Source organism: Cololabis saira, chromosome 13, assembly GCF_033807715.1.
Source record: "Cololabis saira isolate AMF1-May2022 chromosome 13, fColSai1.1, whole genome shotgun sequence".
NCBI lineage: Eukaryota > Metazoa > Chordata > Actinopteri > Beloniformes > Belonidae > Cololabis > Cololabis saira.
The window spans coordinates 33,111,103-33,130,272 of record NC_084599.1 but is presented as its reverse complement, the minus strand read 5'-3'; the positions used below and the strand labels follow the sequence as shown (position 1 = coordinate 33,130,272).

The 19,170-nt window shown below is 44.0% G+C and overlaps 1 protein-coding gene across 3 annotated transcripts in view; it reads left to right on the top strand.

Moving 5' to 3' along the window:
* Positions 1-19,170, top strand: part of kank4 (KN motif and ankyrin repeat domains 4) — a 100,278-nt gene that overhangs the window by 62,971 nt on the left and 18,137 nt on the right. For all 3 annotated transcript variants that reach the window (XM_061738707.1, XM_061738705.1, XM_061738706.1), the window contains exons 2-3: positions 13,169-13,242; positions 13,744-17,046. In XM_061738707.1, the coding sequence (XP_061594691.1) occupies positions 13,224-13,242; positions 13,744-17,046 (3,322 nt within the window). In that variant the 5' untranslated portion in view covers positions 13,169-13,223. The remainder of the gene's footprint in view (positions 1-13,168; positions 13,243-13,743; positions 17,047-19,170) is intronic.

Genomic DNA, 19,170 nt, shown 5'->3' with positions numbered 1-19,170 from the left:
GTGGGGAATTTTTTTGACGGTATATCGTGAACGGTAAAATATCGTCCATTCCTATTAACCAGACACTCGGCCTTTACAACATCTCCTTTCCTGTATTTAGAAAACATTAAATGTGTGTTTCCTAATACTGATTGTAAAAAGAAATAATGACTCTTGAAGAGACTTTAGCTTTGTGTCTCTTTTGTGTTTGAAGGAAATGAAGTGATCAATTCGGATGAAGTTTTATGTCTAGGAGGAGCGTAGCAACACAGCACGTCGCAGTGGGACACCCAGAATATGAATTAGAGCCCACACAATAGTCTCTACAATCTTTACAATAGTGAAAGGAGTTCTTTGTTTTTCTAATGTGGGGATGAAGAAAACAAGCAACTGCAGGTGAACAATAGACAAACTTAAAAGACGCTGCTTTCTCCCTCTTGCTCTCTGCTTTTTAGACCCATCTTTACTGTTTGCCCTGAGCTTCTGAAGGAAGTAATTTTCATTAAGCAAAAGAGACTACAATCTTTAATTAATAATAAGAGTAAAAAAAAAAGATCAGATAGAGACCTTTTTATTCATCTCTTTTTACTTGCGTCAACAAACTGACAACAGAAAAAACTGGGGTAACCACCTTTTATGTGCATTTTTATCTACATCTTTTTGATATTGTTAATTAAAATGAGCTGAAATTGACAGTCAGAGAGGAATTCTCATTTCATGCAGATAAAGCACTCACTGGGGCCCTGATTTGGACTCGGTTAAATGAGGCCCATAGACAGAAGTTCCCTCTCACGTGGATTTAAAAGCCAGATGTTTGGCTCGAAGGGTCTCAGCAGTCAATCTCTGCTGAAAATTAACTCTGTCAGACTGGACCCGGCTGCATCATGCTGGCATTTGACTGCAAAGAGTTCTGGAAGATGACCCGGACTCAATCAGAATCACCTGACTGAGTAACACTCTCGGCAAATTGGCCCCAGTGATGGGTTCTAGTGGGACAGTGGTGCCGACAGAGATAATCTCAGACTGGAGAAAAATGGGCCAGACTGTTTTCAAATAGCTCTTGTAGAGCAGGGAGATTGATCTGTTCCTGCGGAGAACACACAGACTGAGATATGTGATATCGGATAACATCTCTCAGTTCTGTCTTTATGACTTGGAGAAAAAGGGTCGCCTGTGATTTGATCCGGATCAGCAGTCATAAACCTCCCCGTTCCAAATTGTCATGTCAGTGAGTTTTCTGTATTTCCTAAGGTTGTTGTGCAGAAGCATCTCCACTCTGTAGAGCAGTGGTCTTCATTTCAGGTTCTCTAGAGCCACTGTCCTGGATGTTTACACGTAGCAAAAACGGTGGCGTTTTCATGCGTTTTGGCCGTTCGTTTACACAAAAACGAAGCTCAAAGTCGCCAAAAACTATCATTTCTGAAAACTCCAGCCAAAGTGGAGATTTGCAAAACCTCTGTCTTCACGTTTGCTTGTAAACAGAGGGAAATGGACATTTAGGCTTCAGAACGTCACATTATGCGACAGAAATGTCACCAGCGTCATGTGTGCGTCCTGTGTTTACAATGTGTTTGGCCACTGTAGTTACTCGTGTCATTTGTTGATGTTTTTTTCCAGAATTCTGATTGGCTAGCATGACTTTATGCTTCTCGTTACACTGCCGCCTGCAGGTTTGGCTGCTCATAGCACCTTAACAGCGAATTTATGCGGGTTTGTGTAAATTATGGTATTTTCTCAAAACGGAAAACGGAAAAGAGGAAAATATAATTTCAAAAAACAATGTTTTCATTCTAAAAGGAAAAGCATGTGTATCTCAGTTGTTGGAGTGGATTTATGGAATGGGTTGGGTGATGGGTTGAAGCAATGTACAAATATAAATCAATTTAAAAAACGGTACAAAAAGGAAGTTCTGGGAAGTTATTTGGTTGAGGAGGAGTTATGTTAACGCAAAATGGTGTTTGTTAGCTGGTTAGGTGCAAAGGCACAACCAATGGGAAAATCGGTAGCCTAATAGGTAAATTAGCAGCTATTTATTATTCATATTTATGTTTAATTTATGATAGAGGTAACAAAGGGGCAGGGTTAAATACATTTTACTTCTACCTGCTCCTTTTCGGACACTGTTTTTTTTTTCCCCTGTTTGTATTATGTTTTTGTTGTTGTTGCTTTTTTTCTGTATGTTTTGAATTTGTTTTAAAATCTTATATTTTTTTCCTTATGTGTTCAAAATAAACAATTAAAAAAAAAAAAAACGTAGAGGGGGAAATATCAATTTTTGTAAATACCCGGCTATGTGTAAGCGTGGCCTTAGATGTTTCCCTGCTTCAGATTACCGTGTCACCACCAGAACTGTGCAGACCTTGATGACAAGCTGGTGATGATCACTAATTAAAATCTGGTGTGGTAGAGCAGGGAACCATAAAGAACATGCAGGACAGCAGCTCTCAACGAACAGGAATGAAGATCACTGTTAAGGGTGTTGTGCAAAATTGTTACCCACACATGCAACTCTTTATATTGACTTAATTGACCCTTCTTTTTTTCATCCCTCGCTCATACTTGTATCATAGGGAATATCTCTGAATTGCATGGTTGTTCTTTCGTGGGTTGCCCCTTTTGTCATGTTGAAATTGCCTGAATACGACTATACTATTTTTTTCCCTGTTTTTTTTGTCCGTTTGTGTTCTGGGAGATGAGGTATTAAACCGGACAGTGCTGCTTACCTTCTCAGGGTAGTACAAGTGTAAACAGAGATAGCTGTCCCATGTCAAGATGGAGATAATCACTGAAGACCTGTGCTTGTTTGTTGTTGCTTTTTTTTCTCTGACCTGCAGCAGCTTGCAGGTCATCGCCACCTCTTTCACCTTTGTAACTGGTTAACATTCATGTCTACACCTGAAAATGCACCTGAAAACGTGCTTTTTCAGAATTAACATAGAAGTAGACGGATATGAGACAGGAAACCTGGACTAGATGTTTGCGGAGATGGAAACATGGATGAGAAATGAGTGCAGCTGCCACACCAAGCTCTGCCTCTTTTTCTCGTCTTTCTCCTCCCATCCTCCCACGTCGTGTCCCCTGCTTGCTCTCTCTGGTCTTATTTCCTGCTGGTCTCTCTTCCGTCCAGTCCTTTTCTGTGCCAGTGTATCCCACTAATTCAATCTCCAGTACACAGACACTCCTATGTAATGACCCATGACATTCAATTAATGCTCCTACTGTAGGTGGGTTAGGTCAGCTGTGATTTGAAGAGTGTGGATGAGTGTTTGTCTGATGTCCACTTGTGAATCCCTGAGTTGGTCCTGTAACCTTATATAACATCCTCACACTCTGACTCACACTTATTCAATAGTCATGTTTGTAGATTGGCTTTTGTGTACAATAAACTTTAGTGTTTTCTCTGACTCTTTGAGTCCTATTTCCTCAAAATACCTGTAAGATTTTAAAACGCTTGATGTATAATGTAGTAGGTGTATGAAAACCCCAGCTGTGAGTATGATCTTATGTACTGTACAGTCATTACTCTAGTTTTCCAGACTTGACATTACCGATTGGTGTTGCCTCGTGCCCAGCCGTCATCCTTATTGGATCGGTGCTGACAGATCGCAGCATGACCTGTAAGAGGTTATGTGCATGTGTTATGTGCATGTGTGCCGCTCGGTGTGACGTCCCTGTTCAAACACAGAGACTCACATGCAGATGCACTGTTATGAACACACATACTGAATCCAAAGTTAGGCCGCGTTCAGACTGCAGGCAAATCAGATATATATCTGATTCCTTCTCATATCCGATTTTCAGGGCTGACTGTCCACACTGTTTTTAGCAAGTGTCCATATCGGATCTGGCTCTGTTCAGACTGCGCCACACATTGACTGATCTGACGGGTTGCCGTAGCAACGACGTCGGAGCGGAGGCGTCACCCAGCGCGTGTATTGTGTGAAGTCATGTATTTTTTTTATATATAAAAAAATCCCAAAATATCTGTACCGTTTCTGATTGGGTGGGCACTGCGCATCATTTTTAGACATAACAATGAACGCATACGGCAAAAGTTGTGTCTCGGTGGAGGGATCCGGCGTCACAGAGAAAAGTGTTCAGAACAAAACCACCAGCAAACTAACAAACCAACCAACAAAGCTCAGAGTTAACAAAACGAACCAGCAATGAATAACTGGCAGCCCCGCTCCATAACCTCTCCTCCTAGGAGGAGAGGGGCTGACGGGCTGCAGGTTCAGGCTCACAGCGCGACTGAAGGCTGATTTATGGTTCTGCGTTACACCGACGCAGAGCCTACGGCGTAGGGTACGCGGCGACCCGCACCTACGTGGAAATGCGGTCTTTTTTTCTGCTATTTAAACATGACTTGTAATGTGAATTTGCAACACTTAAACTACAAATAATAGTTTTTGACGTGACATCAGAGATTGTACATGCTCTCTGTGAAAGGATGAGTAGCTCCACAACTGGAAATGGGCGGGTGGTTTGGAGCGTCTGGGACAGTCATATCCGATCTGAGTGTTTGGAGCTGTTCAGACTGCGAGCCATCCGCCCAAATGCGATAGTGATCGGATATGATAAGATAAGATAAGATAAGAAGATAAGAAATCCTTTAATAGTCCCCCAGAGGGGAAATTTCCAGGTTACAGCAGCAAAGGGGATAGTGCAAAACAAGAGGCATCAATATCACACAATATCACACAACAATAATAATAATAATAAACACTATAACACTATAAACAGTATATACAATAATAATAAGAATAAGAATAAGAAGGAGAATAAAAATAGTAATAAATAAAAAAAAAATAAATAAATTCTAGTATACAAAAAGAAAAAACAGATGGATATTTACAGATGTTATTTATGCCCGTTGCAGAATGGTTTTTATTGTCAGGATTGTTTGTATTGTTTGTGGTCTACTGTGAGCAGTGCTGGTTGTGTAGTCTCACAGCTGCAGGGAGGAAGGACCGTCTGTAGCGTTCCTTCACACACCTAGGGTGAAGGAGCCTGTCGCTGAAGGAGCTCTCCAGCGCTCTGAAGGTGTCCTTCATGGGGTGGGAGTCCTTCTCCATCATGGATGACAGCTTAGCCATCATCCTCCTCTCTCCCACCACCTGCACTGTGTCCAGAGAGCAGCCCACGACAGAGCCGGCCCTTTTGATTGTTTTGTCCAGCCTCCTTCTGTCTGCAGCTGTGATGTTGCTGCCCCAGCAGACCACTCCGTAAAAAATGGCTGATGCCACCACAGTGTTGTAAAATGTTTTCAGGAGCTTCTCCTGCACACCAAAGGCCCTCAGTCTCCTGAGCAAATAGAGTCTGCTCTGGCCTTTTCTGTGGAGTGCAGAGGAATTAGTAGTCCAGTCCAGTTTATTGTTGAGGTGAACACCCAGGTACTTATAAGATGTCACCATCTCAATGTCCTTTCCCTGGATGTTCACCGGTGTCGAGGGGGATTTATTACACCTGCGGAAATCCACCACCAGTTCTTTGGTTTTCCCCGCGTTGATCTGGAGGTGGTTCTGCAGGCACCAGTCCACAAAGTCCTGGGACAGTTCTCTGTACTCGCTATCGTCTTCATCAGTGATGAGGCCGACGATAGCAGAGTCATCAGAGAACTTTTGGAGGTGACAGGTTGGGGAGTTGTAGGAGAAGTCAGCAGTGTAGAGGGTGAAGAGGAACGGCGCCAGGACCGTTCCCTGCGGGGCCCCCACACTGCAGACGACCATGTCCGATGTGTGGTCCCGTGTCCTCACATACTGTGGCCGGTTGGTGAGGTAGTCCAGAATCCAGGATGTGAGGTGACTGTCAACCCCTGCATTCTCCAGCTTGTCTCCCAGAAGTGCCGGCTGGATGGTGTTGAACGCACTGGAGAAATCAAAGAACATGATCCTCACAGTGCTCCCAGGTTTCTCCAGGTGAGACAGGGCACGATGTAACATGAAGATGACGGCATCATCCACCCCAATGCCAGGTTGGTAAGCAAACTGTAATGGGTCCATCGCTGGGCTCACCATGGGGCGGAGATGTCGGAGGAGCAGCCGCTCCAGGGCCTTCATCAGGTGGGATGTCAGAGCCACCGGCCTGAAGCTGCTGAGGTCCTTGGGGTGCGGGTTCTTGGGAACAGGTACCACGCAGGATGTCTTCCATAGTGGTGGTACCCTCCCCAGCCTCAGGCTCAGGTTGAACATGTGTCCAACAATCCCGCACAGCTGGTCTGCACAGGACTTCAGGAGCCTGGAGCTGATGCGATCCGGACCTGCCGCCTTCCTCGCGTTCATCTTCCTGAGCTGATTTCTCACCTGGAGGGTTGTGAGGGACAAGCTGGAGCAGGGGGGGGGTGTATCAGAGGTAGTGGAGGGGGGTGGGGGGGTAGAGCAGAGGGCAGGAACAGTGGAGGGGGGTGGGGGGGTAGAGCAGAGAGCAGGAACAGCGGGGGGTCGGCTGTGGGATGAGCTTTGTTGTTTTGGGAGTGGAGGTGGGGGTGGGGGGGGAGCTGGAGGTGAAGGTGAAGGTGTCGATGACAGTGGGGGGGCTGTTGTTGAGCTGAAGGAGGAGGAGGAGGGGGAGGGGGGGTGTCCTGTAGAAGCAGATGAAGGGGGTTGCAGCAGTGTGAGCTGGGTTGGGGGAGGGGGAGAAGACTGATCAAATCTATTGAAAAACAAATTTAGATCGTTCACCCACTGTTGATCCCCCACAGCCTGGGAGTCTGGTTTCTTCTTGTGGCCCGAGATGGTTTTTAGGCCTTTCCAGACTCCTCTGATGTTGTTCTGCTGCAGTTGTTCCTCCATCTTTCTTCTGTAGCAGTTCTTCCCCTCCCTGATCCTCCTTCTTAGTTCCTTCTGAGCAGTCTTCAGCTCCTCTTTATTTCCTGATCTAAAGGCCCTCTTCTTCTCCTTCAGGAGAGCCTTTATGCCAGGATTAATCCAGGGTTTGTTGTTTGAAAAACACCTTATTGTCCTTGTGGGTATGGTGTTTTCCACACAGAAGTTAATGTAATCTGTGATACAGTCAGTGAGACCATCAATGTCATCCCCATGAGAGTCACAGAGTTCCTCCCACACAGTTGTGTTAAAACAGTCCTGCAAAGCTTCTTCAGCTTCGCTGGACCATCTCGTCACTGTGCGGGAGACAGCTGGTTCCCTGTGCACCAGGGGTCTGTACACAGGCAGGAGATGAACCTCCTGGAGGTGGTTTCGATCTGGTTTGCAAAAATCGGATATCATGCGGTTTGGGACTGTTCAGACTTCAAAAGAGTCATCCAGTTTCAATCTGGATGGGCTAAAAATCGGATATTTGCCTGCAGTCTGAACGCGGCCTTAGAGCTCTTATTAACACTCGCTCTCAAAGAGAGGGACTAAAATAGCGCTGACACACATGGTTTTACACACACACACACACACCCGTCACTTCTTTTTTAGCTATGCGTCGTTTGGGTTAAATGCTTTCAGTTTGGATTAGCACGCCCTTTACTGGCGTACAGCTCACAGTCATTATGACTGTAATCCAGGGTGGATTGTGAGTCAGTGTCAACAGCAGCTTCCAAAATTGAATTAATAACTCAACCTGGATTATCTACAAACTACACTGGCGTAACTGTCCGCCTCATCATCCATATTAACCTGCTGAATTTCATCAAATGCAGCAGGATTTATCTGCAGGTCTGATACTTCTATTAACCCACTGGTTCCCATTCATTTCCTGTCATACGCACATTTCCAGGGAGAGAAAATTCCAGGACCCCATATATATATATATATATATATATATATATATATATATATATATATATATATATATATATATATAAGCTGGCTCTGAAGTTATGTTAAGCATTGGCTGGGTTTAGGCTTGAACAGTCATGACTATGTCAGTACATTGTACACCTTTTGAAGTGATGCTTCAGGCTTGTTATCCTTTGGAGTCATGCTCAGCATTCAGCTCAGATCTGTACGTTGTTTTCATCTCACTGTGGTAGAAAAGAAGTCCAAAAAGAGTCCATCAGTGAATCCATCTGTCTCTCCGTCTAATCACCATGGAAGTACGATTTGTTTTGTGTAACTTTGAAAATGAATCAGAGTTAAAAAATAAAAAATATTATTCTGTTAAAACATTTTCTTGGGATAAAAAAAAGGGCTGCACACCCCAAAGTTTGACAATCACTGTATTAGCAACACACATTTTGCAAGCCTGCAGCACACTACTGACATAGATGCAGCTGAGGTTTCCTTATTTTCACAGTCAAATTTCAAGTTTATTTTGTGAATGAAGCTCTCTATTGTGGTGGTTATGGAGTCCTTGATGTATTTCCATCTGAGGGATTGAAGTTCATGGGTGTCCAGCTCACGCTGTTGCCCTTTATCCACAGAAATTCGTCCACATTCTTTAAATAAACTTAGCACAAAAAGTAAGGATGCAATACTCCCTGGCAATAAATCTCATAAATGGAAAGCTGTTTATTTCCCTTTTAAATTGTGGAATATTTTTAAGAAACAAGCATTTGTGGGAGGAGCAGCAGAGCTGAGTATGTGGGTTGCGCCCATGAAAAATGTGCCAAATCTTCCAAACAGCTTATTTGCTATTGGCTCTTGTTTCACATTTGATGGATTGGATGAATAAAGTTTGAAGAAACACCACATATTGGCAACTATTTGTCCATTTAACAAATAGGAGCCTCACAAGTGTGTGGAATAACCAAACACAGACACAACAGCCTGGCACCGTCATGCTGGTCACCAGCCTGGTCACAAACTGCTGTAGGCAGAATCTGGACTCATCACTGAACACGACGTTCCTCCACTTGTTCATGTTCCAGTGCACATGTTGTCGACACCAGCACAAACGTGCCTGACAGTGAAGAGGAGTCGTGGCAGCCCTCCTGACAGCCCTCCTGAGACTGGAGATTGCCTGCGTGCACAGGAATATTGGGGGGGATTATCTGGACAGAGAGCTGTCGGCCGTATCGTCCTGCACACCTTGACTGCAAATCTGTAGAAAGACTCATTCTCTTCCGACAGTTCCCTCATTTTCCTTTACACACGTAAACAAAAGTGGGGATCCTCTGCTCACCTTTGCTTCTCAAAGCCTTTCATGGATACTACTTAGTAGCTGGGAGGGAATTCATGAAAATCGTGCACTTGGTGACAAGTTTTTGATATTTGGCATGGTGTTAGTTATGGACATAAGGTTTTCAAAAACCCACGCAAACAAATGGTGACGCCCCCTAGTGGCCGGTTTGCAGGAAATTCAAAATGAATCAATAAGCGAGGCGATAGAGGCAGAAATTGTAGGTGTTAAGTGAGTTTAAATATGCACAGCTGATGTTTAGTATGTGTTATTTTAATAAAATCCTATTCTTTCACTGTGAATTAGTTCTGAGGTTCTGTTCATCTAAAGCCTGAATGAATGAATGAATGAATGAATGAATGAATGAATGAATGAATGAAGCCACTGTTCTCACCCAATGAGATTATTGACACTACAGCGATAGTGACCTGTCCAATAAATAGAAAATTGCATTCCTTGAGGGTGAAAATATGAGTCTAGAGCCCTAAATAATCTTTCTATGTGACTTAATTCTCGAGATAGCCTGTGCAGTTTTTTGGGCAAAAAATGACCTTGAAAATTAAATTTGACCTTCAACATGACCTTGAAATAGGACATTTATCTCAGAATTGAATTCCTAGCACCCAAAAAGTAAAAAAAAGTGACAATATTCAACAATCTAGGACTAAGAGAAGCTGAGATATGACCTTTGGTCTTTTCGGCGGGAGCCATTTTGAATTTTCTGCAAACCGGCCACTAGGGGGCATCACCATTTGTTTGCGGTGGTTTTTGAAAACCTTATGTCCATAACTAAAACCATGCCCAATATCAAAAACTTGTCACCAAGTGCACAATCTTTATGATTTTTGACATATTCGATCCCAGCTATTAGTACCAAATCGTCATGACAATCACCTGGATACGATAACAGCTTTTCGTTTGCCTCCTTGTAGCAGAAAAACTATCCCATAACTGTTTTTGGAAAGCATTGCAGGCCTGAAATGAAAAATGGAGGTAAAAATGGAGCCAATATGAAATATCTTGAGCTCATATTGTCTGTAAGACTTATTATGTTTTGGGGTCTTTTTGGGGGGTGGGGCATATTCCAACATTTTCTGATTTTGGGTGATAAAAAAACATATTTTCTCCCATTGTTCAGTGCTGCAACACCGTTTCTCAGCTTCTGCCTGAAATCCTTTGCTTTATCTCGAAGTATCTCGATGACACCCCCCTCCCCATCCCCCACTCCCCCACTCCCCAAAAGGCCCAGTTGGGCAATAACGGAGCAGTAAAAGGTGCGCCAACCTCGCCACAAAGAAGTGATTATGCGACAGCATTTCGCAGCGATACCATTAACTAAAGAGGGGACGGTTTGAGGCGAGTCAGAAGCAAAGCCTCCTGAGGGACAGAGCAACTCTTTTCGGTGACTCAGGGCTTTGTAACTGCAGATCTTTAAATGCACAAAATGCTGAGTACCACAGTCAAGGAAAGGCAAACATCCTAAAGCAAAATCTCATAAAACCGTCTGTATTTAATGTCAGGTAGGGTGACTCGTTAGAGAAAATTCATAGAGGTTCAAGTCACTGTTATGATTTCATTTCGTTCTAACGGAATCATCTTTTGCCCATTTTCTCAACATTCACTTAATCAAAGCCTAATCCACTCTTTTTTTCCCATCTCTCTCTCTCTCTCTCTTCTTAACTATGCCTCCTTTCTCTCAGCTGTACCTCTGTGCCTCTTTTCAACAATGATCTAATTAAAGGAGGCCTTGCTGCCTGCACACTGTGCTCTGTTGCCGGTAGGGTCTGCCTGTACTTTTACTCAGCAATTACTTACAGCATTCTTTTGCTCTGAAATCAGCTAATTAAACCTCAAGGACAGCGAGCCGATCATAGTCGCATTAAGCGTCACGAAGAGTCAGGAATGCCTCTCCGCTCGCCCCACTCCTGGGACGCACAGAAATAACAGATTGTAAAATGGTTGCCATAGCAGCAGCCACACAGAGCCAGATCCGGTAGGTCACTTGGATGGTGTGTTCCTCCTCCAGTGTGTGTTTGTTGTGTTCGGCTGCTCATCTCTTAACAGAGACAAGAGTTTTGCTCCAGGTCACCTATTTCTTTCATTATTCGGTCTCAATCTGTGACAACGTGACGGCGACCAAATAGAACTTGTCACATTTCCTGTTAAGGCCCCAGACTGTCATCTTGATTGATTACACTGCCAACCCATGTAATGCTTGCCTTGCAGTATGTGAGCAATCTGCACTGCCCAACGCTCAGCTTTCTTCGCGGCTAGGACTTTGTACTTCCAACTACTGTAAATCATCTTGGAATTGGGTTGGTTTGGGCACACAGGTTGCTATGAATGTGGTGCAATGGATGTAATTTTTGCATTTTTAGTTACTTCCGGTATTGTTTCTGTTGCATTTTGGTAACTTTTGGAGACACGTTTTGAAACAGGATGGGTTGAAAACTTCAAATATTCGTGCATCTTGTAGTGCCAGCTGGTTGGTGAGTACTGACAGTCTTTTTGCAGGGCACTTTTCTTTTTTTTTTCAGTGATTTATTCAGTGTGGAGGTGCATGTTTTCATTCTTTATCAGGACATCAAGGAGCGATTTCAAACGGGAACACCACCTCCTAAGAGTGTTGTTCTATTCCTGCAGGGCTCTTATCTTCTTTGAGCGTAAAAGTGGCACCGACTAAGAAAGAAATTAACAGATGACAGAGAGACTACCACCAAAGTGAAAATATGCAACCCATCGGCTCTAGCATTTGCAGACACTCGGGAGCAGAAAAAATATGATGCTTGAAAGAAAGAAAGAATGAGAAAAACACAATTCATCTTTCGTTTCTGTTCTTGTACATGTCATGGGACATTTTCTGGCAAAATGCTTGATTTACTACTTTGAAACGGTCGCGGATATTGGAAGTTTGAACTGCAGCACTTATTAAACTGCAGCTTCAGGCACATGCACTGTGTCTCTTTACCACCAGGTTTTTTCCTCTGACACAAATTTGAATGAAAATTGCATGAATAATGTGTGTCTATTTGTTAAATATTCTGAGAACTAATATTTGGCTTTAGGGGCTTAAGTGCTCATTTAAAATGGATTTAGACTGATGTTCATGCAAAGATGGGAAAATTGCCAGGCTTTTATTATTAGTTTTGGATATTTTTATTAGAATGCTTTGCAATAAGCCCTTAAAAGTGTGGAGTCCACTTTCTGAATTGCTTCCCATTTTTGTCGGCTTCTCTTCTTCAGGCTTTAGTTTCTCTGCTTTTTTCCATTTGGTACAAATAAAGAAAACTGGCAGCAGCCCTGTCCAGGGTCGGTCTCGTAATATTGAATAAGTCTAATGGACTCAACAGTACTCTTGCTGTAAATATTTCCTTTTGCTTATAACGTAAAAGGCATTTTGCATAATGCCTCATAGTTGACTGGACGCCAGATAACGGAAGCTTCATGACCTCCATTAGGGTTCTTGAATATTAATGCAGGTTGTTGAAGGCAATTAATGCAAAAAAAAAACATTCTGCATGTTATTTGAAGATCCTGATGGATTTACTTATAATGAATGCTATTAGAAAATCTTTTTAGTTTACACTTTACACTTTTGTTGCTGTCTTTAATGCCATTCAAACTGTTCTTTAAACGTTTACTTGGCATTTGTTGTTCTATTATTTAGGTTATCCTTTGTAAAGTATTTTTTAAGTTTTTATTATACATCTATCTTCTTCTTACTGACAGACATTTTTGAATTAGAGTCAATTTTATATGTATGTGTTTGAGGCTTTTGTCTTTATATTAGTTTCTGATTTCATTTAAAGTCTTTAAGGATTTAAGGATTTCTCACTAATGCTTCTCACTTTTGTAAAAGGTCTGACTGATTGCCAGGAGTCATTTAGCTGCATTTTCCAGGGGTTTGACTGGGTAAAGGTGTCACTTGCCTCACTGACTATGTGAAAATTAAGCACTTTTAGAAAAAAACAAGAACAGACATAACAGATGTTGCGTGGAAATGACAGACACCTGGCTGAAAAAAAGCACACATTTTCTTTTTTGTAGTATCTCATTAAATTCAAGCAATGATGACTGATGTGTTGTATCTTTCTTACATGACGCTCGTTTCTGTTTGATCCAGGCTGCTGGCTCCGACTGTAGCAAACACAAGTAGATGACTGAAAACTCGGCTTCCCATGATGGACAAGAAAAGTGGTGAGTGCCGCTCAGCCCTCGAGTTAAACAAACAATCCCTCCTTGTGTAACATGTCGCACAAATAGCATCTTATTTTCCAAATGCAACAGCTTTAATTAGTCGTACAGAGTTCAAACTTTTTGTTCATTTCAATTCTTAGTTCCCCGCTTAGAAGATGAAGCACTTAGATCTTTTATCACGTACATTCAAAAATAGTTCCGCCTCCTGTCTCACACCCTGTTCATAAGCTGGCACAGCGTAAGCAGCTTTTTACATACTGATTAGTTTGTTTTGGCACATTCACTGCATGATAATTACTTCCCAGTAATTGATATGACTTTACATAATGAAGAAGCATGTGCACAGCTCGGTACAGTCTGTCTCTATAAAAGTGTGAGAAGAAATCTTAATGCTGATCATAATCCCTGATTTAGGCCTTGAATATTTTATTAAGTAATTGCATTTTACACTCAAAGATCTCTCCATTATTAAAACATTTGCTTTGTGTTACTTCCTTGTAGCCAACGGGTTTCAGACCAAGGCCAGTGAGGGCGGCGTTCAAAGGAAGCAGCTGCCCTATTCAGTGGAGACTCCCTATGGCTTCCACCTCGATCTCGACTTCCTCAAGTATGTGGATGATATTGAGAAAGGCAACACCATCAAAAGGGTCCACATACAGCGGAGGGTGAAGGGCCCACCTAAATTCAGTACTCTGCCAAGAAACTTCAGTCTTCCAGGTCATGGAGTCAGGCCCGTTCTCAAGGAAAAGGACAGTGCATGGTCTGGGACGTCCACCTTGGGACCTAGGCCTAAATCCCGGGTGGCTGAGGTCCAGCAGATCTTTGACTTCCGTGTTAGTGAAGGGGGAACTTCCAGCCAGAGCAGCAGGGGGTCATCTAGCCAAGGTTACATGTCCACAAAACCCAGAGACGAAGCAGGCACCGCGGCTCGAGGCCTTGAAGACAAGTCTGCTGTGATTCAGAGTCGGCCAAATCTCCTCCGAGCGTCAAGCATGCCCATCACCCTTCCGCAGCGTAAAGGCTCGGATTCCAGCAGTCCGGACTGCGCTATAGGAACGCCCGAAAACGGCTCTACGGAGAACATGTTCCGCGCTTCGCCGGACGTCATTGAACGACGATGTCTCCCTCAGGATCGGGCGGGTCTTCACCAGCAGATTACAGTGGCGCTAAAGCGAGTCAGAGAGCTGGAAGACCAGGTCAGAACCATCCCAGAACTAAAGGCTCAGATCTGCTCTTTGAGGGGAGAGAGGGAGCAACTGCTGCTTCAGCTGCAGGCCCAAATCCAAGCACAGGCGTCCGCGTCATCGTCTTCTGCAGCAGCCACGAGTTACGATGCAGGGACAACCAGTCACTCACAAGGGCACAAACCAGAAGGGCTCAGCTTATCTCTTACAACCCAACACACGGGAGGCTCAAAAGCTTCAGCACTTATACCGGAAAAGCCAGCAACAGTTAAAGAGAGACATGGCCCGACAGAGACGGTTCAAGTGTTACCACACGAACGCAAGACTTCTACAGCACAGGGAGAAACAGAGCCTCATGCAGATCAGAAGCTATCGCTGAACACTGAGAGACAGGAATTAAAAAAGATTATAAAAGAAGATGAAACCAGCAGCAGCCAAGATCTTAACACAGCGAAAATAGGAACCGCCAAGAACCGAGATGCAACGCAGAACCTGCAGGAGAAGTTAATGCAACTCGAGGTAAAACTGACTCAAGCCAGCCAACAGCTGGAGACGACTCAAACTCTTCTGAAGGAACAAGTGAAGGAGAACAAAGCAAAAGAGGAGAAAATCTTACAACTGAGCGAGGGAATGAGAGTGGAAATATGTACCACACGAGCCGACGAGCTGCCCCGAAGAGAGAGCATAGACATGGGGATGGTCACGGAGAAGATAGATTTCACCAACCAGGAAACAGAGACGGAATTGCCTCGAACGGTAGATCAGGGTACGGATACTGAGAGGATCTCTGTGGAAGTGTGCGCCCCCGAGCCAGGAGCTGGAAGTATCGACCGAGGAACCGTGACCGGTGACGCTGACGGACGCGACCAGGTGACGGGGATGGAGGGAGAAACGGCCGCGGCGTCTCAGCCTCGAGCCAGAGCCAACAGCATGGAACGGGGCACGATAACAGAGAGCGTCATCACTCAGGATCAGACCACCGAGACGCCGGCAGCTGAAAGAGTGAGCCGGGTCACAGAAACAGAGGGAGAGACGGTGACGGACCATCCTCAGAGAGCGAGGGCCGGGAGTGTAGACCAAGGCACAGAAACGGAGAGGGTGGGCACGGTGGACAGGGTGACAGAGACGGAGATGGCACCGAGGAGTGACCAGCAGACTGAAACGGAGACAGAAAGACAACAGGACAATCATCCAGCCAGAGACAGAGAAGCAGGGAACAATGTGAGTAATGAAGGCAGAGAAAGGGAGAACGAAGGTCTTGTGGTCAGTGAAAATGTGGCTGTGGAGGTTTCTGAGAGTTCAGTTACGGTTGCCGATGCCACGCTTCTGCAATCTTTGGTTTCAAATGTTGAAACCCAGGTTGAAGAGTCTCCCAGTCCAGTTTCTGCAACAGAAAACGAGAGTGACAAAACAGTGAGTCCTGCACAAGACGACTCAAAAAGGACAGAAATCGAACTCCCAACAAGCGTGGAGACAGAATGTGTTGGAGACAAACAGATTACCCCAGAGAAAATGGAAGAGAAAGAAACGGGAGAAGAGACAGTGTCCCTTAAAGAAACTGTGAGCGCTGACAGTGTTGCGGTAGCAGCGGAGAAGGCTGTGGCTCCGGTGAGACCCCAAAGAGGCCGAAAGCCCTCGGAGGAACCGGCACAGCCATCACCTGCTCAGCCTCAGGCTGAAAGCCAACCCCAGCAGATTCAGAGCAAACCCCCGGCCCAGGAGCAGCAGCAGGTACAGACCTCGTCCCACATCGAGGCTCAACCCTCAGCTCAGCTCTCTGGACCACAGGAGAAACCTCAAACGCCAACTGTGATTCAGTTAGAAGCCAAAACGCCTCCTGAGGACTCTCAGGTACAGCCTGACGCTGAGACCCGGCCCCCCTCCACAGCTTCCAGCGAAGTCCAAAAAAGCAGGCCCAAATCCATCCAAACCCATCCTCCGCCCCAAACCTCCGCGTCTCGTCGGGGTTCGAAGGACCCGAAAGCACCACAGAGGGCGTCCAGTGTGTCGCATCCCCCGGGTCGTGCGTCGGGAGAAGCCAAGTCCCGGCCGACTCGACAAGGGTCATGCGATGCCAAGTCTCCGGGCTCGCGCAGAAGCTCCACCGAAACTCCACCGCCTCACAAAGATGCCACAGAGCCACAATCGCTGCGAAGAGGCTCCAGCGGCTCAGACACTCAGCGCCGCGGTTCGAGCGAAGCCCAGGCCTCCTCCCGCAGGGACGCCGGCGAGGCCCAGTCCGCTCGCAGGGGCTCCGGTGAATCGCCAACATCACCCGCAGCTCTGGGCCAAGTCGTTACTCGGTTAACAGGCCTTCTCGGGGAGCAGTGGGCACAGCTGGGCAGCGGCACTGCGGCTCAACAGACGGCCAGCCCGCAAGAAAGCACCAGCGCACCCAAGCAGACGGCGAGCAAAAGAGTAGAGGCAGGAAAGGCAACCTCAGCCAAGCCTGCGGGGAAATCGGCTGCTGCTGCACCGGCATCAGGGAAACCAGCGGGGAAGCCGGGTGCCTCGAAAATGAGCTCCATACAAAGTCAGCTGGTCAGCTCCCTCAGTGTCCTGTCTGCCTTCTACTCCCCGGGCCAGAAAGCCAGCGCTGCCAGCAAACAACAAGAACAAGGTAGGCATGTGGTTCATTTATGTATCTGAAAGCTGCTTACCTTAAAAGTTAATGAGCTGAATCTGTTCTCCTCTCATATTCATCGCCATAATCCCCCTCACAAAGCACTGCAGCTGCACGAGCTGCGCCGCTTAATTACAACACCTATCTCACGATCTCCAGTAGCGGAGGGGTCTTATTATTAATGTGTATACAGAGAACAGTTTCACAGACTTGAAGGTGGACAGGAGCAGCTCAATGTCAGGAAACTCTCACAGATTTCTGCAGTGTCTGGTGAAGAGGTGTATCTCTTCATCCTGCATACCAGCATGTTTCTCCGCTGATGTTAGACACCCTGATCATCAGACTGACATTAAGGTGAAATGTTTACAATATGCTGATTTCTTTTTTCTTTTTTTTATCGAAACTTGAAACCATACAGTTCTTATTATTTTAATTAGAAACACTAAACCATGAAGCTGTCAAATCCCATCACCATCAACAAGCACCACGACAGTGTTATATAGTGTAGAAATTAAGCTTATTATTTGACACTTCACATATCTTTACTTGTATTTCTCCCAGTTTTTAAAGTTTAACAGTGCAGTTTTTATTATTTACCTTAGGGCTGGGCGATATGGACCAAAAGTCATATCTCGATATTTTCTAGCTAAATGGCGATACTCGATATATATCTCAATATTTTTTCTGTGCTATAATTGGGGTTTCCCCCAAAGCATTATAGCATAGCATCTCTGTTAGCTTTATTTTTTTCTGAGGCAAACCCTTAAAAAAACAGTCAGTTTTAATACAAAGCCTCGTGCCAAATGTCACACAGGTACATTTGTTAACAGAGGTCTGCACAATATCAAAATGTATAAAACAAATGAATAAAAATAAACTGCCTGCATATATAGAATAAAAATGCTTCTTGAATAAAATAAAACAATTATCCCTTTCTTGCATAACAATTAAATTAAAATACACTGTGCAATTAATACAATGTAGACAGTAACAGGCAGACTTTTCCACTGAGGTTGACAGTTGTGCAAATAACAAAACATTTGTGCAAATCTCAAATAAAACATTCAAGTCAATTTGTCACAAAATAAGCTATATCAAAATCATTAAAAAAAATGTAAAAAAAAAATATTTATTTATTTTTTTTTATTTTTTTTTAAATCGATATAAACGATATTGTCTTGTACCATATCGTGTTTGAAAATATATCGATATATATTAAAATCTTGATATATCGCCCAGCCCTAATTTACCTGCAACTTAGCCATCTTTGTGCAAGACGTAACCGGTTCCAATAAAGTGACTATTATTTATTATTTTAGCAGTGCTGAAAGCCTTTTGGCTTTTTCTTCTTTAACACATTAGTCAGTTCAGTGGCAAACACTTGTGTCTCGTTCCACATGTGAGATACAAGCATACAATCGTACGGAAAAGAGGACATTTGGCTGATTGACTCCCACTTACAGCACATCTACAGTCATGTTCAAAGGTTAGTAGCGCCTCCTTTAATCATCATTTAAAGTAAAATCATCTAGTCCTAGGTAAATCATTCTCTTAGACAAATGCGTCAGATAAACAGCAACATCTATCACCGAGCCAAACAGCAAATCACCTGGGCAAAACTAAGTATCCCCATGATTAAACAGTGTATGGATCTACTTTAACTAGCAATAACTTGTTTCCTTTGTGACTTTATTCGTCTCTCATATCCAGAATGTCAAAAGTATTCACATCCATTACTCAGATAGAAGTATAGATACTACAGTTTAAAGATACTCCTGTAGAAGTTGAAGTATCAACTTAATAAAAGTATAAAAGTACTGGTTTCAAAACTACTAAAGTATAAAAGTAAAAGTAATGTAAGGGGGAAAAAAGCCATTAAGGACAAAAGCCATTGAAAATGAATGCATCTTAGTATAATGCAAATATATTAAAGAACCATATATGTGTTCTATTGAGCATTAACATGTGTTTCAGAGAGCAGGAGATATGATGACTAGTTGCCTATAAGTATTGTAATGGTGCAAAAAGTCAAACTTCAGAGGCATGTTATCATTTATCCTAACCTTTATTGGAATGTACATCCAAGTTTAGTTGCAGGAATCTGAGGGAACGGATGTAAGA